This window comes from Equus asinus, chromosome 11 (genome assembly GCF_041296235.1).
Source record: "Equus asinus isolate D_3611 breed Donkey chromosome 11, EquAss-T2T_v2, whole genome shotgun sequence".
Lineage (NCBI taxonomy): Eukaryota > Metazoa > Chordata > Mammalia > Perissodactyla > Equidae > Equus > Equus asinus.
In genome coordinates, this window is record NC_091800.1 from 39,396,956 (window position 1) to 39,422,844 (window position 25,889).

The 25,889-nt window shown below is 36.2% G+C and overlaps 1 protein-coding gene across 1 annotated transcript in view; it reads right to left on the reverse strand.

Annotated features, from left to right (window-relative positions):
• Positions 1-25,889, reverse strand: part of DIAPH3 (diaphanous related formin 3) — a 489,528-nt gene that overhangs the window by 299,753 nt on the left and 163,886 nt on the right. Inside the window, exons 10-14 of the mRNA XM_070480866.1 lie at positions 10,795-10,905; positions 10,400-10,518; positions 9,467-9,583; positions 5,126-5,244; positions 2,234-2,298 (exon numbers count right to left, since the gene is read on the reverse strand). Of these exons, the coding sequence (XP_070336967.1) occupies positions 2,234-2,298; positions 5,126-5,244; positions 9,467-9,583; positions 10,400-10,518; positions 10,795-10,905 (531 nt within the window). The remainder of the gene's footprint in view (positions 1-2,233; positions 2,299-5,125; positions 5,245-9,466; positions 9,584-10,399; positions 10,519-10,794; positions 10,906-25,889) is intronic.

Genomic DNA, 25,889 nt, shown 5'->3' on the forward strand with positions numbered 1-25,889 from the left:
CTAAATTCTTATGAGAGTAAGAATGAAGAAGTATTTTCCACAATATCAATAGGTGCACTATCCTATCTCAAAGGCCTTAGAGTAAGATTCAGAAGAAGGATTATTTAGGTGAACAAAGTTGAAACTACCAAAACAACCAGCATCATATCTAGTACACGCTAAGAGAATTTATTAAATTACCCTGGCCATACTGCAAGTATCTGTATTACTTACCAAAGAGATAAACGTCTACATCCTCCCCTATAAAAGGGTCAGATGAAATATAAACTTTGCTTTAGCATTTTCACAGTATCTATAGTCAAATCACAGTAGCCTTGGGGATAAAATGAATCACCATTAAAAATGTACTTTATAAAAACTGATATGATAGGCTTCTTTTCCAAAAAGAGTTACTAGAGCAATATTACGCTTAAAAAATTACAAGCAAAAATGTCAAGAAACAGGGTTAAGGTTGAGGCTCTGCTTAATTTCATTCCCTGGGGTAAATGTACTAGTGCATTTGTACAAGAAGGTTGATAATTCAATATTTTCTATGTACTTCCTGACATTTCTGGTCTTCATTTTTCAAATTTATGCACCAAAATAAAGAATGTGTCTAGCAACTATGATAGCTTCCAGCCTAAAGCAAAGTATTTACATGTGTCCTTATAAAGCTATCAGAAAGAAGTTCTTGCTGATACAAACAAAATGGTATGGCAATGGAAATCTTTTATGGAGTAAACAGTATTTTCTGAACATACAAAAGATATATAACTTCTGACTAAAAGGAGACAACTAACCTTGAACAAGGTCTTTCTTCTACTTACATTCAAAGCTTACAATTTTAAAACAATGTGTTGAGAAAGTTATCACCTTTAACACCACTCATATAAACTATATACCTAAAAATGATTACAAAGGCAAATTTCTACTCTCTGGGACACATCCAAATCAAGTACTTGAAAGTTTGCTACTACTTCCCCATGAAGAGTGCAAGTGCTTACTGAGCTTAGAATACAAAGTTGGCAGGGCGAGGGTTCACCCTACAACACAAATATCTATCAGCTGTAACATTTATGACACTTAATTTAAGTGATCCATTAATTTGTTTCCCCACTAAACTAAGTACTCCAGGGCAATGACAGTATCATCGTCATAGCTGCAATCCTAGCCTGCAGCCAAAGGCCTGGATAGAATAACTTCTCACTGAGTGTTTGGTCAACTTTAAGACTTCTTAGGACATTTACAAAGTTTTTCAGAAGTTACTGCTAATGTATGAGTGTCTACCATTTGCGGTTATGTTTTATCTTAAAAGTTTATAAAATTGTACAATTCTCTCAAGATTCATGTAGGGCCTGATACAACAAAAATGTAGACTGTTTGGCGTGGTTCCCAACACAGAATAAATGTTTATTAGTGTATGATCACTGAAGTGGTGTTCGTAGTAATTATTATTTCTTAGATGTGATAAAAAAGCCCTAAGAATTCAAATCAGAGTGACCACCTAAAATGAGGAATCCAACAATAACAACAAAAAAAGAGAAAAAGTCATGCTAAGCAGAGACAAAAACATAAAACAGGGCCTTAAAGAAAAATGGGGGAAGGACTGGATAGTCAGCAATACTACTAGGCTGAAACAAATGAAACTGCTGATAGCTGATACTTGTGACCTATGAAAATGACAATTCTATATGGTTCAACTTGATCTCACGAAACAACTTTAACCAAAACAAAAAGCAACTTTTCTCTTAAAATGCTTAGACATATTTTCAATCTGAAAGCCTAAATTATACAATTTCTTGAGAAACACTCCAATCTTAAAATTTTGACTCTATGCATTTTGTTCAATCATTTATTCCTTCACTCATCAAAACAATATTTTTTCAGTTCTTAGGCCCAGAATTGTCCTAGGTGCAGGGATAGTGAAGAAAGCAAACAAAAATCCCTCATAAAGTTTACTCTAGAGGGAGAAATGGACAATACATTCACATATACACACACAAACACACACACCATATAACATGTGAGATGGTGACAAATACAACAGAACAAGAAAAGCAGGATGGGGAGGGTCAGAGTTAGAAGTGGGGAGTTAAAATTTTTAAATATAATGGTCTAGAAAGTCTTCTTTGGAGGATGGCATTTGTGCAAATACCTGAAGGAGGTAAAGAAGCAAATGGGACGACAGGCAAAGCCCCTGAAGCAGAAACACACCTGCAGTGGTTCCCCACATAAGTCTGGCAAAGCTACTTACTTTCTTGAAAAGATCTGATGCTTTCTCTTCAAACTCTTCTAGTTTCGCTTGATCTATGCAAATATCTAAAATTGCAATGACAGGAATTTTTTTTTATTCCAGTACTCCAATAATATTCCAGTATTCCAATAATTTTCTTAAAATTATTATGACTTTAAAAGTTTAGAAAGAAAATCGTAGAATTAGAAATAGTACCAGTAATAAAATAAGCAAAAGGGAGAAACATAATATAATATTGGAATGGAGAAGGATTTTCTAAGCATGATACTAAGGCCATAAAATATAAAGGGAAAGACAAACCCAACTACAATTTTAAATTTGTGTTAGGCAAAAGGAGGAGAGAGTTCAATTTAATATAGAATACTCAAAGGTTTCTACCATTAATTCATAAATATTTTGATGGAAGAAGAGAAGATGATCTCCAACACAAGCTAGGAAAATGGGCAATACTAATGAACAGAAAATTAGGAATAACAAATCTAAAAATTGCTAAAACATATGAACGGGTATTTGATTTTCTCTAATAATATGAAAATATAAAGTAGACATAGCAAAGATTAAATGATCCGTAATGCGGAAGTGTTGAAGATGGCACGGAGAAATTGACTCGCCTACACAATAGTGGAAGTATAATTAAGAAACTTTGCTGCTGAGAAGCTAGGCAACGTGTGCTAAATTTAAAATATGCATTTTCTTTCACCCAGCAATTCTATTTCCAGGACTTTGCCTTTAAGCAAGAACATTCATTAAAATAATGTTTATGTTAGCAGAAAATTGGAAATAAATGCTCATCAATAATAGATTAATAAGCTACAATGTATATCCACATGATGGGATACTATGCAGAAGAGATTCACATGGACTTCTTGTGGTGTATTTTATCCATTCTTTTTTTAATGAAAGTAATACCAGAACATGGTTCAAAAAAACATATTCTAGAAGGGCTTATAATGAAAAGTAGCAGTCAACCAAATCACTGCATTACAAACTCAATCCCACCCCTAAATGTGACCTCTTAGAGCTCTTTCTGATTATTCTGTTAGCTCCTTAACTCTAAATAAAATATGTACACCATTATTCCTTGACTTATCTATTTAAGATATTATAGATAACTTCCTACTTTATAAAAGATCAAAGTCCTGTTCCTTCTCTAATCCCAATTTTTTGATAATTTTACTTTCTAAATTGGCTAGCTCTGTAGCACCAAATAATACTTAAACCTCTGATTCCTCTCACACAGACAGCATCTCAATTCCCACTATAATATATCAAGTTATCTATGCCCAAGGTTTCCAACATCTGTCTCCGCTACTGCCCAACCTCGCATCTTCTCTCAGCTATCCATGTAAATACTGTGGCAATCTCTGCTGTATTTAAGTCTTCTGCACTGTGTCTATAAGTTTATTCTAAACATTTAAAACCAAGAAATAAAATGAATTTATCACAACTATGTAAATGTTTCTCTTATACAGTCAAGCAGTATTCAAGGATTATATTTCCCTCTCAAGAGTTCAATGTTAAAACTTCTCATCTACTAGAGAAAAAAGCATCCCTAATGTCCAAGTGGAGTAAGTGTCCTTTTCAGATACTATTCAAGAGCATTCCACATCTCAGTTTGCTGGATATTTGAACCACGCTTTCTTAATCTCTGTGACCCTACCACCTCCAGGAATTTCTAATTGCTTCTCTCCCATAGAGAGAAACAAGCATTTTCTTTACCAGTGTGTCACAAATATTATTCAGTTCCTTACTCATTCTATACATTTCCTACTTCTCCATGGACTCAGATGTGATATGAAGAAAAAATGGTAATCTTTTTTGATGTTACATCAAAATTTGATATATGGTAGCTTCTTAAACATTAGTAACAATGTGGAAGTACATATCACATCAATGAATATTTTGTATTCTGTTACTTTAAAATCCATAAATCTTTTACCCATGCAGAATTTGTAACATCAGGCACTGTTCATTTGGAAAAGAGTGATTTGCAGTCATGTAGATCCTCCAAATGTTGACACATCTCATTATATAGTATCAAAATAATCATACAGGTTAATATCACCACTGATCTCATCAGAAAAAAAATTTAGTATTGGGAAGCTGACAGTAGCAGATACAAGTTTTCCAAACTTCCAATTTTTACTTGAAAGCTCAAATTTTATCATTGATAACAAATTCTATCAGTTGTTCCCATTGATTATAGCCGCACATTGGCGTCAAACTGCCAAACACTCAAGTCTGAGTAGCCACAGTTTGTATGACAATCATTCTTTTGAAGTAAAAAAAAAATCAGCCAGTTCACCTCACAACTCAATTCTCATTGCACTTTGGAACGGAGCAGAAATTCTTCATGCACACATCTAATTTTGTCACAGAGAATATTAAACCAATGTGTATATGCAAGGGTATATTTTTAATAAAATTAATATTTTTAGCTCTTTATCAGAATTAATATTTTTTAGTTCTTTAGTCACAGAGGTTATTAAAACAATGCACATATGCAAGGGTAGATTTTTACTAAAATAACTATTTTTTAGTTCTTATGATTTATTCTTAAGTAAAAGTGGCAGTTTCTGTGGTTTTGTTTTACTGGGAGTAAAGAACACAGGGCTACTAAGAGTTTGGTGGCACAGCCCTGATTCTTAACAAAGTGCCAGCAATTTTACCACCCTCGTTTTTGATCACCAGTGCAAATATCTATATAATAAGAAAGGCAAATAATATCTAAGTATTAATATAGAAATAGTTTTGACTATTAGGATCCTCTGAAAGAGTATCAAGGACCCTCAGAATTCTACAGGCCACACTGTAAGAACCAATACTCTAGAGCAAACCCATGGAGTAAAGGACAGTAAGATACTTGCAGTTAAATAATAGAGACATACTCACCAACAAATTGACTTAAGTCTAAATCCAGTCTTTTTCGATAGGTGAAGTCTGGATCCATCCCATCTCTATGCAATACAATCTGAGAGACACACTCATCAATTAATTTGAAGTACTGTTGTCTAAAACCAAAGAAAAGAATAAAGTGTAACTTTCTGCCAAATCAAAATACTTTTTTGTTAAGCGTGATTTCAAGTTCAATAATTTACTATTATATAGTTTCAACAGTCAATATAACAGATTTGACATGGGAGTGAGAGTAAATACAATCTATCACTTTTCTTTGAATGATTTTAAGACAATAGCTTTTATAACTTTTAGCAAATACAGTGTGCTTTAAAGATGATTTTATTATAAAAGTCAGAACCTTGACTTAATTGGTAGGCAGGAAAAGAGAGAATATTAAGATGAAGAGATATGTGCTTAAAAGTAGTCCTTGGTAGAGATCATCAAGCTACCTGTGTATTATACTGAAATAGGTACCATTAATTCATTTTATTAATACAAACCAAAAAGAAATCTTTTCTAAAAAATTCTTTGGAAGGTTCTTAAAACCATACAGTATACTATTTTCAGTATGTTTGTGGAAGCAAATTAAAAACTGATACTATAAACTATATAAAATATCAAATGACTATTTCTTACTCAAAAAAAAAAACACCTAGAGAAATTTAGTATAATAACAATGTTTGTCCAAAAATTAAAGTTTAACTAAAATCTCTAAACAGGGTTCATGTTGTCACCATAGTTAATTTCAGTTCACCTACGTTTGTAATAAGCTAAAGAACATCCCTTAAACTCAAGCCAACAAATGTGAAAAATATCCAGAGGATTTTATATACAAAAGCAAACTAAAGTGATGGAGAGGGTGGGTCCTCATGAGGTACTAAAGTGATGGAGAGGGTGGGCACTATTCTAATGAGATTCAGTTTTCCATTCCCAACACCCCTCTAGGGTTGATTTCTTCCTTCAATGACATTTGCACGGTTCTCCTCTCCAAACCCTCCTCACCACGTATGTGATGGTGCCTCTAGCCACTTGCGCTTTCCTTTCCTATAAACTACTGCCTATAACCTTCCTATCTTACACCTAATAAACCATCCATTACACTGAATAAAATTCACTATAGCTTACCATTAGCAAAGACAACTAACACTCATTGTCATAAAGTAAATATGTTTAAGCACTGCTTTTGGGTACAAATGAAAATGCTTCCTCAATTTTCTCTACTTCCTTCAAAGAAATAATCTCCCATTCCCTAATATTTGACCCATAATAACCAGATGTACACTTAAGGTGCATAAATTCAGCATGCATTTATATCTATCACATCTGAAAATTGAGACAATACACTCCATTCCTTTTTTACTCTTATTTAGTGTTATCCTAATGTTGTTTTAAGACATGTTTTCAACATAAGATATTATGTCACTTTTTTAAAAGTCATTATTTCACTAAATGTTTTCTCAAGTCCAGAATTCCTAGTTAAAGAGCTCATTCATAATGTTGCTCAAATTTCGTGCAAAAACTCTTTTGGCAAGGCAATACTAGCAAAGAATAATGTACTTCTGTATTGCAGAAATGTAAATTCAGAAAATAATCTCTATGAGCAATATTGGTTAGTCAGTGAATATGTCAGAGGATTATGTGAATAACCTAATTAAGAGACGAGCATAAATTATCATTAATTCATTGATAAAACATCATTTTTGTTGGAGAATATTTCAAGTCATCTTTACTTTGTCTGTAGTATTTTTACCAAATACCAGAAATTATCTCCCATGCACATTCAGCTGGCATGACATTTTGCACATGGTAAACCACTAATTATTTGTTACAGTATTGAATTTGATCTTCTACTCCACCTCCGATTATCTTGCTGCATTTGATTTTTCTTAACTGCCAGGGCTGCCTTTGACATACAGTCTCTGATCACATTCCATTTCAGTAAAATTTCCTTTTGTTCCAAAACTGAAAGTGAGTAAAGAGTCTAATTTTCCTATCCACTAATTCTTTTAAATGAGAATATTTTTGTGTTCTGTAATAAAAGTCTACCTATAAAAAACTTATGTTTATTCATATCAATATTACTTTAAAATAGCCATGAAACACAAAATGTTCAGATAATCTAAAATTTCTGAAAAGGTAAAATCCAGGTTCATCTCCATAGTGAAAACAAAAAATGAACACAAAACCAAAAGAAAAAGATCATAAACCTGTACACCAAAAAAAGTGAATTTTACTATACGTAAATAAAAAGTTAAATAAGTAAAACAAATTTTAAATGTATTTCAAAAATACTCCATAATTGACCATAATTCTGACTCAACCTTGTAATAAAAATATAGTTTCTTTATAAGAATAAATAACGAAAACAACTATGAGAATTTTGGAACACGGGGAAAAACAGATGGAACCGTCTTGACTACAGCAGTCATAAGGAAAACACTGTCTTCATACCCATATTTGGAACAAAGACCAAGGGCCTGAGGTTTAAAGAGCCAAGGAAAAAAGCAATATAAATGCGCAGCAAATTAAAAAGCTGATACTCAAAAGATGATCAAAATAGCTAACTTCTATGCCTTATTAATGTCACTTTGGTAATGCTACAATTTAACATTTCTTTGAAACTCTTGATTCCACTAAAGTGATGGGATTGTCTGAGCATGCCCCAGGACAGCTGTGCCTTGTCATCTGTTTTGATGTTAGACACAATCACATGTCCTCTTGTAGGACAGATGAAGAGTTTAGGGTCATAAGTAAGATATAACCCTCCTGGAGCACTAAGGACACATTCAAATCTTCGAAAGCAAACAACAGTCTTGAATTCTTGGAAACTAAAACAGCATCAAACAACCAGAGGTAGACAGGACCAACCACACAGAGATCAAGAAAAGGATGGGGTTACGTGAGCGTGAATGGATGGTTCAGTTTCATTTTTAAGTAAATCTGGAGGAGAATCACAGTATTACAATTAGCAGGGTACCTACAGTATTTAAAATAGTATTTAATTAATCTATTAGTACTTCTATCTAGCACTTATAAAAATATTTAAAGTGATTTTTAATAAAATATTAGAAAGAAGCAACTAAAGCATCAAAACAGGTTACTAAACTCATATTTCAGAATACCAGTGGGATTCTCCAATTTTACAAAGGGAGGAGATTATGATACGTACAGATTATCCATCTTAAGAATTTAAAGTTTTAACATTTTTGATTCGTTCCCTTCTAGTTAGGTACATCAGAAAGACTAAATTATATTCTCTGATGTCACCCAGAAGACAGCCTGAATGAGACATGTCTAGCAAATCCTTCTAATTGAAATTAGAATAAGAAAAAGACTTACTACCCACGGTATTTGAGAATGCAATTTGAGGAAAGCTAAACTGGTGACAACAAAAATGGTTTGTTTTTTTTTTTAAAGATTTTTTTTTTCCCCTTTTTCTCCCCAAAGCCTCCCAGTACATAGTTGTATGTTCTTCGTTGTGGGTCCTTCTAGTTGTGGCATGTGGGACGCTGCCTCAGCGTAGTTTGATGAGCAATGCCATGTCCGTGCCCAGGACTCGAACCAACGAAACACTGGGCCGCCTGCAGCGGAGCACACGAACTTAACCACTTGGCCACAGGGCCAGCCCCCAAAAATGGTTTTATATTAAAAAATCTCAGCTTCCCTCATAAAATGGTAATAAAAGCAGAAAGAGGATATTGAGAACATTTATTGAGCATAAACCATGTGTCAGTTTGAACCATGTTACCATATTTCATCTTCATAACAACCCAGCTAGTTAAGGTGTTGATATCCATATATAGCTACACAGAGGTAAGGTACAGACAGGATCAACAATTTGTTAAGCTCAAGATGGCTAGGATATAATCAAATTTGAAAAGTCACTTGTTTAGCTTTTATAATACATTAGCAGCATTAATTGCAACTATATTTTCTAGGCACTTTCTAGCTACTTAAACACCAACCATAAGTAAAGCTTAGTGCCCTTCTCATAACTTATAAAACAAACTTACACAACATTATTCCTACTGTCTAAGAACTAACCAGAAAATATTATCCATCACAGGATAGTCATTCACTGCCAGTTTGCATCTTTATTCAGATGAAAAGTCATAACCAAGAATCCACTGGAGCTTAAAAAGTGACAGTAATATAATTTTACCATCATCGATCTAAATATATGCCCAGAGGAAACAACACATCCCATGAATCAATATTATGACTGAAATGAAAATCTTAAAATTACTTGCTTGCCCAAATCAAACATCAGGTGTATTTCACAATTAATAGAATTTTATTAGTGAAAGAAAACAATAGAAAATAGCTTCCTCTTACCTTATAAAATAATCATTTCGAATCAGCAAAAGATGCTGAAGAATAGAAATAAAGTATCCCTCTGCTCTGGTTTCCTTAACTGTGTTCCACACCATGTTGTAAACATCATATGCTTCAGTAAATTGATTAAGGATTTATTGACCTTCTACACCAAACAGTTGCGATAACATGACAGAGAATCTGCTCTGAAAGCTTCAGATTACTGTCTTACCCTAAAATAGGCATCATGTATACTCAACATACGATAAAACACAGGTAGTTAGGATTGAGAGTAGGAGAAAAACTGTGTGCAAATGATGATTTGACCTAACACCATCCGGCCTCTCCTCTACAACCAATTCCAACCAATCTGCCTCTCTTGAGCCCAGATGCTGCTGATGGCAAAGGTGGTAGGCAGCTGGTTGTGAATACTGGGACCTACGGGTGTCCTGATCAAGACAGCTGGAGCCAGGCATCATATACCATGGAGAAGCCCTGTTGGATGGGAACCTGGCAGATCTCTGGAAAAGCACAGACATCTGCAGATCCACAGAGTTAACGAAGACTCACGTGAGTATGCACCCAAGGTGCAGGAATGTGCTAACCAGCCGGCTGAGGCTACCCTATTCCTAATGCTAGAAAGCACTGGGGGGAGGGGAGTGCCAAACATAAAAATAGAAAAGAATGGGTTGTACACATACACATAAGTGTCTAACAGAATCCATTTTTAGGTTGTAACAATCATTTACACATATGTGTTTTCATAAAAACACACACTAAACTAATAAAATAAGAAAGCGTTATACAAACATCCTTCTGATTCATAAGTGTTTGATTTCATACTGTTTACATATGAATGGCTTCAGAAGTTAAATATTTTGGGGGATGGTAGTTGGTTGGTTGGAGTTTAGCAGTAATTTAACATATTGACTAAACTTCAGAACAAGAGGATATTTAAGTTCAGCTCTAATATCTTCAAGGCGATGGGAGAATTCAATCAAATCTTCTTCCTTATGCTCATCAAAGACTTTAAGTTGGATATCCAGGCCATCATTCTTAATACGCTTCAAATTCTAGAGATATTAAATAGAAATTATGAACAGTTTTGTTTTTAATAATGCAAAAAAATAATGAAAAGCAGAAATCAACCAACCATTCAACTTGATTTATAGCATTCAAACATTTGAAGTGTTAAATAATACTCAAATCTATATTTCAAAAATAGATTTTTATACTCAAGCCTTTTTTCCCCACAGATAAATTATTCTTGAATGTAATTTATCTAAATTTCCCTCTACTCAAGTACTCCTCTAATTTAAATATTAATAAGGAGACTGCAGGGCACTTACTGGCAATATCTCTTTCAATCCACAACGCATAAATTCATTTCTGATGTGAAGCCTGAAGTCCAAATCATCAGGAGATGTAACAAGTGCATTGATGAGCTGCATACATGCTACCTATAACACATTACACAGCGAGACTTACACATGGTTCCCAACATTAAGACTACTAAAACTGAAACATGAAGTTTTTGTTCCAAGTATGTCAAATATCTTCCATCACAGGAGAATCTACTAAAACAATAACTTGCATGCAAAATATTTTAGTCAGTTCTAAATTGTACAAGAAATATAGTTTCAGTGGAGTTTTTATTTTTTTATTTATTTGGGGGTTCTCCCAGGAGGAAAGAGATGGAGAAACATTAGACAATAATGTTCCATAAAAAAATTCACTCTAACCAAAAGTTAAATGCTTGTCCAAAAATACTATTCCTTATATACACAACATAAACTGAACACATCCTAGTTGTAAAACTCTAAATCTCTACTGGATGAACAACATTTACCTAAAATAGGATATTAAAATAATTTTCCATTCATCAAGAGAAACCCAAAGTCCCAAAGACTTCAAGGCCAACAAGTGTCTGAATCTGAGTAACAGAGTTGTTACAACCAAAAACTATATTATGAACACTACACAATTAGTTTCTAGGAGTTAATTTAGCAAGCAATGGGTCTTACACTGGCAAAAATTCAAAATTATTGAATGTTATGCTTATTAAGAAGGGCATAAAGAAATAATATAGCTAAGTAAATCCTTTAGTATATACCTTAAATGATAAAAAACAAAAATCTGTATTTTTCAGTTCATGTTTTACACCACAACTTTCAACCTCTCCATTTTTTTTATCCTTGGTTGAAATAGATCTTTCATCTAAAATCCATATAATGGAAGCAAAAGAGATTGCCTCTAGAGAAGCAAAGTATTCTTTGTTGTTGATGATAATGTTATTTTTTGATGGCTACATTCTACCAAAGTCTAGCAAGAATGACCAGCCTACTGATCAATATGTTTAACCTCATGCTGCTCCCTAAATTGTCCTTTCTCCATCCCTTAAGGCAAGGTTTCTATGAATTTGAAATGTCGTTTTTGGATTAAGACACCAAGAGGGGTCTCAGTTCCTGCTGGTTGAAATATATTGTAATTGTATTTGATATATAAACACTAAAATCTGACCAGCATGCCTCTACTGTGAAAACTTCAGACTGTTTAAAGTACGGGTGGAAAATGTGCCAGAAGAGAGAAGCCAGGAAAGGTAAACATATTTGAAAGAAAAAATGAGAAGAAACTTAAAACATAGTCTCTCTTTCCAGCACACATTCACTGAGCTGCAACCAGTTCATGTCAAAAAGTCAAGTTTAAAATGTTTTCTTTCCACATCCTTGCCAGTCATTACCCCAGTATCCATAAACGTTTTTTTTTCTGCAATACTATGCAATTTTAAAAGATCTCAAAGAGCATACAAATAATGTTTCTGTACGTTCAGAGAAATTAAATCAGTCTTAGTCACCAGGTTTCTGGAAAAGACAGGAATTATAGACAACTCAAAGAAAGCAACAAAAATAAGTAACAGAAAAATTAGCAGCAAATAGCACCTAAATGGAAAGTAGACATGTGTATAACAATAGTAGCATCAAATTGAGGAGAAAGAAGGGAAAAAGATAACTCAAATTATTTCCAGGAAACATTCTAAATAGGCGATACTCCATAAAAGTAAAAACCAAAAATTGGCTTAAGTTAAAATAATGAATTTAGTTCTATAAAAGTCCCTTCCCAATTCTAACGGTGATTTGCCATCATCATGACCTATAACTACCCTAATTAATTTATATCATGCAAACATATATCTATGAATATATACAAGGATACAGCATAAGGTATTGATTGTTTCCTTATAGGTAAAAAATTCTATCATCAAGATAAAGACCAAAGAGTTCCTTCTAGGTTTTTAATACACAAATTGAGATATATAGACCTGTTTTATCACAATTTCACACTAATATAGCATACCAACAGAAGTGGGTGCCAATCTGGCATCTATGCTATATAAAGCAATTCCTAGAGACAGTGTAAAAGGCTCATGAACTGTAAAGTAAACAGGATATGTTGCCTACCCAAATGAAGATAAATATGTACGATGATAAAAATACTTGTTGTTAATGCCATCAAGTCGATTCCTACTCCTAGCAAGCCTGTGTACCGTAGAGCAGAACACTGCCTGGTCTTTATCCTCTCCTTTCTCTGCTATATCAGACAATATTCCACTGCTATTTACAGGGTTTTCATGGCTTTTTTGTTTGTTTGTTTGGAAGTTGATGGCCAGGTTCTTCCTCCTAGTCTGTCTTAGCCTGGAAGCTTCACTGAAACCTGTCCACCGTGGGTGACCCTGTTAGTATTTGAAATACCACTGGCCTGGCTTTCAGCATCACAACAACATGCAGCCACCACAGTACGACAACCAACAGATGGGTGGTGTGGTTCCCTGACCAGGACATGAACTCGGGCTGCAACAGTGAGAGTGCCAAATCTTAACCACTACACCACCACAGCTGGCTGATAAGAACCATACCAGGTACTATAAGAGATACGTTTGGTATATAACAGAAATATGGAGACACTAAATAAAAACAAGGACAGCTGAGTAACAGTACTGACTCTTAAGAATAAGAAGGCAAGCCTGATGAAGAGGAAGACCAGGATGCTCTAAGCAGAGGAATTAACATGTTCAAAGACATGGGCCCTTTTGTTGAATTATAAGGAATTCAGATCTCCTGAGTGGTTTGTAAGGGTGGGAAGGGAAGAGCAGGGGAAAGAGTCAATAGAAATGAGGCATAGCCTCGTGTACCAAGTCAGAAAATTCAGATGCAACTAGAAATAGGGGAAATCATAAAGGATTTTATGCAAGGAGAGGCAATAATAGAGGCAAAAGGTACAAGTTAAGAAGCTACTGTAGAAGCAACTTCTGTGAACAATGTGGAGGGCCTGGACAACGTCTGAAATGTAAAGAAAAAAGAACTGATAGAATTTGATGTCTGGATGGACATGAGGTTTAGGTTGAGGTAGCAGTTAGTACTATTAACAGAGATAAAATGTGAGGAGAGAAATAAGTATTAAAGGAGAATAAGAAAAATCTCACTTTTAGAATTCTGAGATTGAAACGTACATTAGGAATCATTCATTCATTTAAAAAAATTAGTTATTGAGTACCTACCCTGTGTCAGCTGGGGATATTAACAGAAACTCAAGGAAATAATGAGAGTGAGATGTTCATCTTAAAAACTTAATCACCGTGCTCAGTGTGATGTTCCAAAAATGTAGCATATGATCTCTATTAATCTGCCTTATGTCACACTAATTGTTTCAACAGCATGACAAGAGCTACCTCCTTCTTGAACTGATGAGGGTAAGAAAACAAGGAGCTTCTGCCCTCCTGAGAGCATCCGAAGTTAACCTGAGGTTCTCTCTTTGGGCATCAGACTGTAGTTCACCCACTCTGTTTAGCAACTCATGCATTCCATTCCTTCAAAGCCTATATATTGGTGCCTACCAATTGCCAAGACACTGTTCTTGGTGCTAGGGATACAGCTATGAAAAAAGACAGAAATCATTATGAGAGAAAGAGGGGAGTCAAGATTGACTTCAAGGTTTTCGGCCTGGGCAATTCAAAGGATGAACCTACCATTTATTAGGATGGGAAAGACCACAAGAGAAACCTACTTGGGAAGAAAGATTAGGAGTTTGCTTTTGGAGATGTTAAGTTGGAAACATCTATTGGTAATCCTCATCAAATAAAGTGGAGAAGGAAATCAGATGTAGCAGGCCCCTGTTCAAGAAAGAGATTACCATGGTGTAAAAACCAAGATCTTAGATGGAATCATCTCAGGAGTAGCAGAGGGAAAAGTGGAGGTACAAGATCTGATTGGGGCATTTCAATTCTAAGTTTCGATTTGTAGGTTGGGGAAATAAGTTAAAGTAATGTAAAAAGCCACCAGTGAGGTAGAAGAAAAACAGGGAGACTGTGGTGTCCCAGAAGTTTGGGAAGAAACTGTCTCAACAGAGAGAGTGATCAACTGTGTCAAATGCTCCAGTAGGTCAAAGAAGATGACTAATCAATTGCCACTGCATTTGGCAAATTGGTGACGACAAGAACAATTTCTACAAAGGGATAGAGTTGCCGTTCCACATGGAAAAGCACTTACCTTCTCACATATACCATGTGCAACCAGCAAACAAAAACATACAGTTAAAACTGGCTCTAAAACATTCTCCTCGTTTCAAATGCATCTTTATACTTTAGAAACACTGCTAACTAACCTTTCATTTAAACAAAGCTTATATATAAGATACTTATCTCCAGGTGTTAGATCATGGACTCAATTCTAATGATTCGAAAAACAAATACTGGAAGCTCATTGTGTTACTCTTGCACCAATTATCAAAAAGAGCCTTACATCAGAAAAAGTACTTTTACCATAACTTCTAGCTGGAGGGGTGTGGGTGGGTGGGTGGGGGTGGGGGTGGGTGTGTCTCTAGGATTTAGAATAGTGGAGGATTTCCTCAAGAGCAACAAGACACTGAAGATGCACTGCAAGGACTGAGACCAGCCAAGCCCACACAGTCAAAGATTAGGAAAATGAGCAGCCAAAACAGTAATTACAAATAGTGGGACAAATGTCAGCCATGTCATAAACCAGAAGGTAAAGGCACACAGCAGGGTACAAAGTAGATAAACTGTAAATAGAAATCTCAAAGATATTCAATATGAGGGATAGAACTGGTCAAAGGCAATCTTAAGAACGAGGCAAATGATCAAAGGAAAATCATTAGAAGTAGAAAGAGGTTAAACAGCAAGACAAAGGAGCATGCCAGAATCTATATCACTTAATCAGCAAAGCAGCTTTCTGTCCTTGAAAATAAGCTGAGAAGGTGTATGTGAATACATATCATGTAAATTTCCCCAAGTACACTATTTATTTATTGCTATCTATCTCTACCCTCAACACAAAAATGAGAAAAAATAAACGCTGTATGCATTTGTAAGCTTGGTTTCTGACCCTTTTTGGACAAACAAGTTTAAGCACAAAATTCAAGGTACACTAACAGGTGTGATGCCTGAGGCCCAGCCACAAGGCCTGTCTGATTTTTTCAAAGGCCACGAGAGCAGATGCTTCCTGCATGATTGTGCTGAAGAAACTGAGAAGGCATTTTAGAAAGTTTACTCTTTGATCAACACACTCACTCTGAATATAAACAGATGCTTTTACAAATAAAATGATGGCCATACTACACTGAAAATTGGAAACAAGTACCAGTAAAGTACTTAAAAATTTTATCAGAATCTCTGAATACTTATCATCCGGGCCTAGAAGATACAGCGTAGACTGCTATTCATCTTCCCCGCCCCACAGCGGAAATCATCTCTCTCTCTTTGCACAATCATATTTCACATTTATCAAGTTAAAATGAGTAAACGATGCTTACAGAGAAATATTTTGCCTCCAGTGCAAATAAAGAAACTCCAAAGAATTTTAAAATCATACACATTAATTCAGAATGAAAACTAAACAGACTGCATTATGTAGACACAGAAATAGTAAAGCATATCAGCAGATGTGAAGTTCTATAGTTTTATTTATACTTCCAATTAAATGTTCTGTAAACGACAGAGACAGTAAGAGAACAAGGCGGAGCAGGAGGGAACTGCATCCATCCCATACAGATTCAGAGAAATAAACTGTAGGATTCAAGAGACTGTAATGCACATGGACAGGAATACTGGAAAACACACTTAGATTTTTAAAGTATTTATTCAAACACTCCCCCAAGACATCGTTAATTTCTTCTGTGTCCTCCCATGCATTTTGTTGAAACTCCTAGTATTGCTATTTTCATATTTAATATGAAATATTAGCTAGTTTTAAGTTCCTGAGTACAAGCTTCTTCAGGGCAGTATATTTCATTCATCTTTCTAGTTCTAATATCTAGCGTAACCTAGAGCACAGCAGTCACTGAGTAACTAATTGACTGGTTAACTATGAAACTTTGTAGTTACCTTTGAGTTCAGTCTATCTTTCTGGCGATCTATTGTAATATAAGTGAAGAAATATATATTATATATACTCAGCAAATTGGCGGTAAATTCTGGACAAAAACGTTAACTACTAGTTTATACTTAGGTAGCTCCATATGACAATACGAGTTCATATTAGGATATTATTTTACTGTCCTTCTTTAATGTCTACTAGTTTAATGGCATATTATTTACTATTCCATTTTAATATGTTTAACATTTCGATTTGCACTGATATATTAATCCTACTGATGCAAACCTCAATAAAACTAGCAGTCAAAACAAAGAGGAATTAAAACAAATTGATCTCTGTATCCTTCTAGAATGACCCAACAATGGTCTTAAAAATAAACTGTCTACTATACTCTGAATTATTCATTTTGTCCTTCATTAAATATGAGAACTTATTTGAAATTGAAAATAACTTTATTAACAGTGAGTTTTGGATGAGGGAGGAGATGTTTGAAACAAAAAGAAAGAGCACATCAAGACATGACTGTTCATTATAGGAAGACTTTTATTTGGTTTCAGGCAAAATTAAACTTGGGTACATCTTGACCATTTACAAATGGAAGCAAATAAACTCAGCTAAATCCAGAAATGTTCTTTAACCTATGATTTGTTTCAATGTCATATTTGTCAATTAATCATTATAACTCAACTAAGGGTGATTTTTCCTACTCTGTTTTTAATATCTTAATGAACTTAAACTACATATATAACGGGGAAAATTCTCCATTTTTAAAATAAAAAAACACCGTTTTTTGCTACTTTCTGAGACATGGTAAAGTGTGCTCCAATCAAGTTTTCAAAGATCTATTCTGCACCTGAACTCAGCAAAATCCAGAGACTGAAGAAAAACTTTGTCTTTGCAGCAGCCAGGTGAATGCAACTCTCCATCTCTGACTGCAGGGAGTATAAATGACCAAGAGCCCCAGCCACTGCCCTCCGAATTCTATCACGTTTGAGCTGAAGTCAAACTTCTATGGGCTGTTCCCAGCCAATGTCCGAATATAGCAAAAATACTAAAACGGGCCTGATCCTGGTACACACGGGACTTTGGCTCAAGGATTCCCCAACCACCTTGCCCAAGTTCTCCTGGAACTGCAGGGCAGCCTAAGACACTTCCATCCAACATTCTTTCCTTCCCTCTCTCTTTCACCTGAGGTCAGATCTGCACTGAGTTTGGCATCTCCCAGCCTCCCCCAACTCCCTTCTCGGGGTTCCCTCAAAGGCATTTCCCCTTGTCCCTTGCACATCAAATCTCTTGCTCTCAGAGGACCCAGTTAACACAGCCTTCTTCCACAAAGCAAGTTTCAGAAAAAATATAATTTTCAAATTGTCTGATTCATAAGTAGTATAAATGAAGCTTCATATTAATACTTCCACATTTTCTTAGTCTTCTCTAAGTGTGCCCACCCTCTGCACTTTGATATGTAACTATGAGACACTTGTTAAGACTACATGCACGCCAGATACCTGAATGTGTTTGGACCATAATTTTCCTCCAGTAACAGTTTCAGAGACCAAAGGCTTGGATTATATTCCTGACTTTTGCTTCTTTGGAAAATATATTCCAGGGTATAGAAATATCCACCATAGGAATCTTAGAAGGACATACCAACCACCTCTGTCCATAGATCCTAGAAGGATATATCTACCACCCCTGTCCACTGGTTCATCAACTTTATCACTAGATCTTAAGAAGCCTAAAGATACGACAGTCGCATGGCAATGTGAATGTACTCCATGCCACTCAACTGTATCCTCAAAAACAACTGAACTGTAAACTTAAAAATTCTAAAAATGGTAAATGTTACGTTATGTAAATTTTACCAGAATAAAAAAAAAACTAAAGAGAACAATGGCTATGTATTTCAATAGTGGGTAAAGAAATTATGAAACTATAGTTTTACTAGGTAATAGTAAAAATAAGTGGTTCACAGAAGCACACCAAAAACCTAGCTAACTATCAGTATCTTAAAAATATACTAAATCAAATTTTGAGAAACCTGGAGGCAATTAAGTTAAAAGATTTTACTCTATTTTAAGTGATGAATCTCAGAAACTACAGTTACCATAGGTTCACATCAAAGCATCAAAGACAAGAGAACAGTAATCTCGCCCCTCTGGAACAAGCTTCCCCATCTCTTCCCTTATTCATGTTGGCTCTCTGAAAGAACTAGTTCTCCTCTTCTCTAAGAGACTTTGGAAAAATGCTTTAGTTGGTAACTAATGTAGAAAAGACACTCTGTGGTATCACATTAACTAAAATTAATGATGGTTTGATCCACCCAAGCTACATCAAGGTACAATGAACTACAGGAACAACACTAGCAGCAACAGACTGAAGGATAAGTTAAGAAGGTGAGATGAGCATTTAGTGATCTGCTCCCTGTTGCAAGACAATTCTCCCTGGGTCTCTTACCTTTCTGCATGCGTTGCATGTAGAGATGCTGATGGCCTTTCTGCATGATCTTTACAAGGATGATCAAACAACCTTGGAAGATAGCAACAGCATCTCTTCTCCAGAGCAAAAGGCAGGCACACTTACAGCCCATTATAAAAGATTCAGCTTCTCTAAGCTCAAAGTTGCTCTCCTGTAGCACAACCTGCCATCTCTGCTATGTCTTCAGACAGTCCCTCCAAAAACAAGGACTAGGCTCAATTATTTCCTAAACTGAGAATCCTGAAGTTCATCAGCCAGCTGGGAGGTCACTTGAAAGCACTGTCACCTGGTAGCCCCCAACTGACAAAGGTACCAATTGGGAGACCCTAACAACCATAAACAACATTTTCCTTCCAGGAGCACCATGTGCACCTTCAAGATTATATATTTTCTGCAGAAGCCGGGTATTAACTTGCTTCGCTCTCTAAACACACCGTGACTTACACCTTAGAGATGGTCATAAGAGATGTTCAAACGTTTAAGGAAATACTACTGGTACACCATGCAGCCCTCAGGCAACAATCACAGAGATCTCTCCAAACTGAGGCTACCCTTAGTTAGTCCGGGGAGCTTCCTGGAGGGAAAGTGACTCATTATTTATGTGCACCTTACAGGCAATAATCCATGGGATGAGACTCTCCCAATTAGAAAAGGTGGTAAGAAATCTGTCCCTGATTTTAGCCAAAGTGATCAATGACACCACATCAGCCCTGGAAGGCACTCAGGTCAGCTTCAACTCACTGGCCAGGGTTGTCATAGATGAGAGAACTGTCCTAGCCCTGCTCCTTGCTGAACAAGGGGACATCTGAACAATCACTAATACATCATTCTGTATTGGCATTCTAAGGTAGACCCTTATGGTCGATGGGTTTTGTTCAGCTGACTGGATCTGGGGCCTGGAAGGCATGACTGAGATCCATACTCAGGTTCACTTCGACCTGCTGCTTGGAGTTCTACAGACCAGTAGCCTTAATTAACTACTCTGTGAGACGAATTGAGCAGATTTTGTCACAGCCTGTATCAATCAGAGTACTCACTGTTCATGATATAAGAGCTGTATTCCCTTAGCTCAGGGTTTCTCTCCTAAAACATGACCCACCGCAAGTAGAAATTGCGGCTGATACAAAGCTGATCTTCATGCTACTGCCATTGCTGTGGGTAAAGAAAGTCCTTTGTTTTTTGACCCAGGAGTTCATGCCGTCTGACAGCACTCATAAAATGTGGCAGACTAACATGTTAGTTTACAAGTGGTATAAAATCACAGAACCTTCATGTTCTTGACAGTCCCCAGCCACAAGTCCAAGGGGACTGGATCAGAAGACACCATAGGAAAGAGAAGGTACAGCATGCTGTCACTGCGTGCATGAGAATATATGTGCAGGAGTCAAACAGCCACCTCAAAAAACTCGGGGATTCCCACACTTTGATTCCTTTCCAGACAAAAATCTACCACAATTCAACAGCCCTCTGACCAACAGCAAAGGTTTCAACAAACTCTTTAGAACAAGATAAAGCTTCTGATACTCGAGCAAAATAGGCTATAACAAGAGAAGAAAAAAGACACACATAGGAAGGAAAAAAAAAAAACAAAAAGGAGAGAAATGAAAATAACAGATAAAATCTAAGTGTGGCAGAAACTAGAGATTGGTTCACCCACACATACTTCAACCCTCTTCTACTAAGACAGACCTGGCCAACAGGAGAGGACAATCACACAGATGAAGCCTGGACCCTGTGATGGAGGGTTCAGTGCTGTGACAGAAGCTCTGCTGTCCATCTGAAGTGTCTCGGGTGCTGGCCAGAGTAGACGTTGGGAGTGGTGTTTCCATTAGAGCATTCCTGGCTGTGGTCTGGCATTTCTTCCTCTGTTTCTAGCTATATACTATCCACATGTGGTTTCCTGGGCCTGCAAGAAATTCTGTAAGGTACCATTTCCTGCTTAAATTACCTAGAGAGGATAATGTTGCTTGAAGATAAAAACCTCTGTCTGATACACTTGAGAAAATAAAGGAATATACATTTATTTTAAGTCCCAGAGTTACATTTGTACTCTTTCCTGATAGAAAGACTCTCTAAGGCCCAAGAATAATTTCATTTCTGGCACTCAATTTTTTCCTTTCTTACTATTCTATATGTGGGGAGGGCAATGAAAGTACGCTCAATTCTATCACAATCATAGGCAGTCAGATTTTCTTCATTATTATTATCTGACTCAAGAAAATCAAACAATCCCCCTTTAAAAAGTACTTTGTTATAAATATACTTTGCAATAAAAGAGCAATGAGGATTTTTTTAAATTTTACTATCTCCCATTTCCTCCAAATTTAAAACCAAACAATTGGTTTCTATTTTATTCAGCAACAAACAAGCTTTATTTTTAATTTGATGATTTGCTAATATCACTCAGACTAGTACATTTTAATAAATGCAAATTATATAGCTAATGGAGTAAAATAGGCACTTAGAGCAATAGCTTTATGGGAAATTGATAACCAGCAAGCTCTAAAAGATACTTTGAGAAAATTCAGAAACACCCAGAGAGAAAAGTATTTTTAGATATTCATAAGTGTGGCTTGATCATTTTAAAGGAAACAGAGCACAATCAGCGATCCCAGAAAAGAGAAATCTACTTTTTTGCCCCTTAAGTTAGCTAACTGGAAAACAACATCTTTATTCTTAACTTAAGCTTAACACCAGCTAGCTATTTCACACATTAGGCTTAATAATTATGAGAAACTTCATTAAAGACTAAGAATCCACAACAAAATGGTTGAGTAGGGAAAAATAAGACTTAACAATGCTTCCCATTTCCATTCTTAATTAACAGCAGAGAAATTTAACCTGAATTTATCAGAAACAGGAAAAAGAAATAAATTTAAATTATGCTAAAATGACCATTCACTTCTCAGAGAAAATTAAACTTTAGGGGCCGGCCCCAGGGCCAAGTGGTTAAGTTCGCACGCTCTGCTTTGGTGGCCCAGGGTTTCACTGGTTCAGATCCTGGTCACGGACATGGCACCGCTCATCAGGCCATGCTGAGGTGGCATCCCACATGCCACAACTAGAAAGACCCACAACTAAAAAATATATATATATACAACTATGTACTGGGGGAATTTGGGGAGAAAAAGCAAAAAAGAAGAAGACTGGCAACAGTTGTTAGGTCAGGTGCCAATCTTTACAAAGAAAAACTTTAAAAATTATGTCAAGAAATTTTAGTGTTTTTTAAGACATCAAAAGATAATGACACTACTAACCATAACAGAAAATATAATTACTTACTACTAAGGCAATTAGTTTCACAAAGTCAAATATAATCAGCCACCTGTATCTTGGTAAAAATTTCTCAAGAACTGAATCAAATACATGACCTGCACAACTATCAAAGGAAGTTGTTGCTGCTAGCCCTCCTCTCCATCCTTATTCCCTTAATATACCAAATAAGCAGTTGTTAAAAAAGAAATGATCTTGAGTGAAGTCAGAGACATGGCAGAGTGAGCTTGCCCAGGACTCTCTCCCCTCCAACATACAACAAAAAGGAGTAACCATATTCCAAGAAAAAAGTATCCTAATAGCACAGAAATCCTCAGAGACCCACAGCAGCCAAACAAAGGAGGGCAGAGAGGCTGGAGCCCCCCTCAGAGGAGGTGGAAGGGGTAAGAGAGATCTTTGCTCCCTCCCCTAAAGACTGGGATCGCTGCCGTGGGATGCTCCATGAGGGAAGGAGTGGGGGATGGGCTGCACGTCCACAGGATCACCCAGGACTCCCATGGCTGTGCAGCCCAGACGGAAGCCCTCTTACAGGAGAAAGCTTTCATGTGGGGTGACCTCAGCAAGCCAAGACCCCAGGAGAGAAGACAGCGAGAGCTGATTGGGAAACAGGGTCTGCAACAAGAGAAGGTGGCCCTCCCACCCCCACCCATGCTGTGCGAGCCATCTCGCTGAAGGCAGAGGGCTCAGAATACACAGCTCTTGACCCCCACCCTAGTGGCGACAGACTGTAACTGCAACCGAGTAATAGCACTATGCGCAAAAACCATTCTGGCATCAAACAATTCATAAAAACTCCAGACCAGAGGGAAAATAAGCACCCAGAATTATGCCCTGAGGACTCAGAAATAAGTAAACTAAACGAAAATGAATTCAGAATACCTATAATCAGAAAACTCAATGAGGTAAAGTAAAACAGAGACACAAATCAACGAAATCTGGAGTTACTTCAGAACAGAGACTGTAACTATAAAGAAGAATCAATCAGAAATAATAGAGATGAAAAATACAATGGATCAGATAAAACAGAACACAGATTCCCTGAATGCCCATGTGGATGCGATAGAGGAACAAATCAGCATACTCAAAGACAGACACGTTGAATGGCTCCAGACAGAGGAAAAGAGTATTAAGAATAAAAAAGAATGAAGAAAATCTCCACGAAATAGCAGACTCAATGAGGAAATGCAATATAAGAATAATTGGAATCTCCGAGGGCAATGAAAACGAGAATAAAGCAGAAACTGTGCTCAAAGAAATAATAGCAGAGAACTTCCCAAATCTAGAGAATGAGAGAGAAATATGTGTGGAGGAAGCTTTCAGGTCTCCTAGATACGTCAATGTAAAGAGACCTACTGCAAGGCATATAGTAGTAAAGCTGGGAAAAGTGAATGACAAAGAAAGAATACTCAGGGCAGCAAGGCAGAAGAAAATAACCTACAAAGGAATCCCTATCAGACTTTCAGCAGATTTCTCTGCAGAAACCTTACAAGCTAGGAGAAGTTGGAATGACATTCAAAACTTTGAAAGATAACAATCTTCAGCCAAGAATATTCTATCCAGCAAAAATATCCTTCAGATATGAGGGAGAAATTAAATCTTTCCCAAACAAAAGCTGAGGGACTTCGTAGCCATGAGACGCCCCCTACAAGAAATCCTCAAGAAGGCCCTCATACCTGAAAAAAGAAAAAAGGGGAAAAGGGGTCACAAAACAGAGTAGGGAGACAAATAGATAGAATCAGAATAGGATAGGAAATATACAACTATACCATTAGGATAAAGGGAAGGAAAACACCAAAAACAAAGACAATCTTATCACTTTAACCACAAACTCACAACACAAGTTGGAATAAGAGATGACAAGAATAACTTAGAAGGAAAGGGACTGCATCAGTTTAGGCTAAGGAAATAAGAGGCCACCAGAAATGGACTATGTTATACACAAGATTCTGAATACAAACTTCAGGGTAGCCATCAACCTTAAAAGCAGAACAGAGACACAAAAAAATAATTAAGGAAATAGGAAACTGCAGATGTCAATGGGTAGGCCAAAACAAACAGGACAAGAAACAAAAGTAATGCAGGAAAACTAGAAAACGAGTGACAAAATGACAGCATTAAGCCCTCATGCATCAAGAAACACCCTCAATGTACATGAATTGAACTCTCCAATAAAAAGACAGAGTAACAAGATGTATTCAAGAACAAGATCCAACAATCTATCGTCTCCAGGAAACACACCTCAGCTCCAACGACAAACACAGGCTCAGAGTGAAGGGGTGGAAGACGATAATCCAAGCTAACAGCAAACAAAACAATGCAGATGTCACAATACTTATATGAGACAAAGTAGATTTCAAGATAAGGTAGGTAAAGAGAGATATGGAGGGTCAGTACATAATGATCAAAGGGACACTATATCAAGAAGAAATAACGCTTATAAATATCTATGCACCCAACACAGGAGCACCAAAGTTCATAAAGCAACTATTAATAGACCTAAAGGAAGATGTTAAAAATAACACAATAATAGTAGGGGACCTCAACACCCCACTCACATCATTGGACAGATCATCCACACAGAAAACCAACAAGGAAACAGTGGAATTAAATGAAAAGCTAAAACAGTTGGACTTAATAGACATATATAGAACACTTCATCCAAAAACAGCAGAATACACATTCTTCTCAAGTGCACATGGAACATTCTCAAGGACAGACCACATGTTGGGAAACAGGGCAAGCCTCTATAAATTTAATAAAATTGAAGTAATAACAAGCATCTTCTCCAACCACAGTGCTATAAAACTAGAAGTTAATAACAAGAAAAAAGCTGAGACAGTCACAAAGATGTGGAGACTAAACAATATGCTATTGAACAAGTAATGGATCATTGAAGAAATTAAAGAAGAAATCAAAAAATATCTGGAGGCAAATGAAAATAATAACATGCCATACCAACTCACATGGGATACAGCAAAAGCTGTATTAACAGGGAAATTCATCGCAATGCAAGCACATATTAACAAACAAGAAAGATCCCAAAAAAGCAACCTCAAATTACACCTAACTGAACTAGAGAAAGAAGAACAAACAAAGCCCAAAGTCAGCAGAAGGAGAGAAATAATAAAAATCAGATCAGAAATAAATGCTATTGAAACAAAAAAGGCAGTAGAAAGGATCAATGAAACAAAGAACTGGTTTTTTGAGAAGATAAATAAAATTGACAAACCCCTAGCCAGTTTTACAAAGAAAAAAAAGAGAGAAAGCTCAAATAAACAAAATCAGAAATGAAAGAGGAGAAATAACAA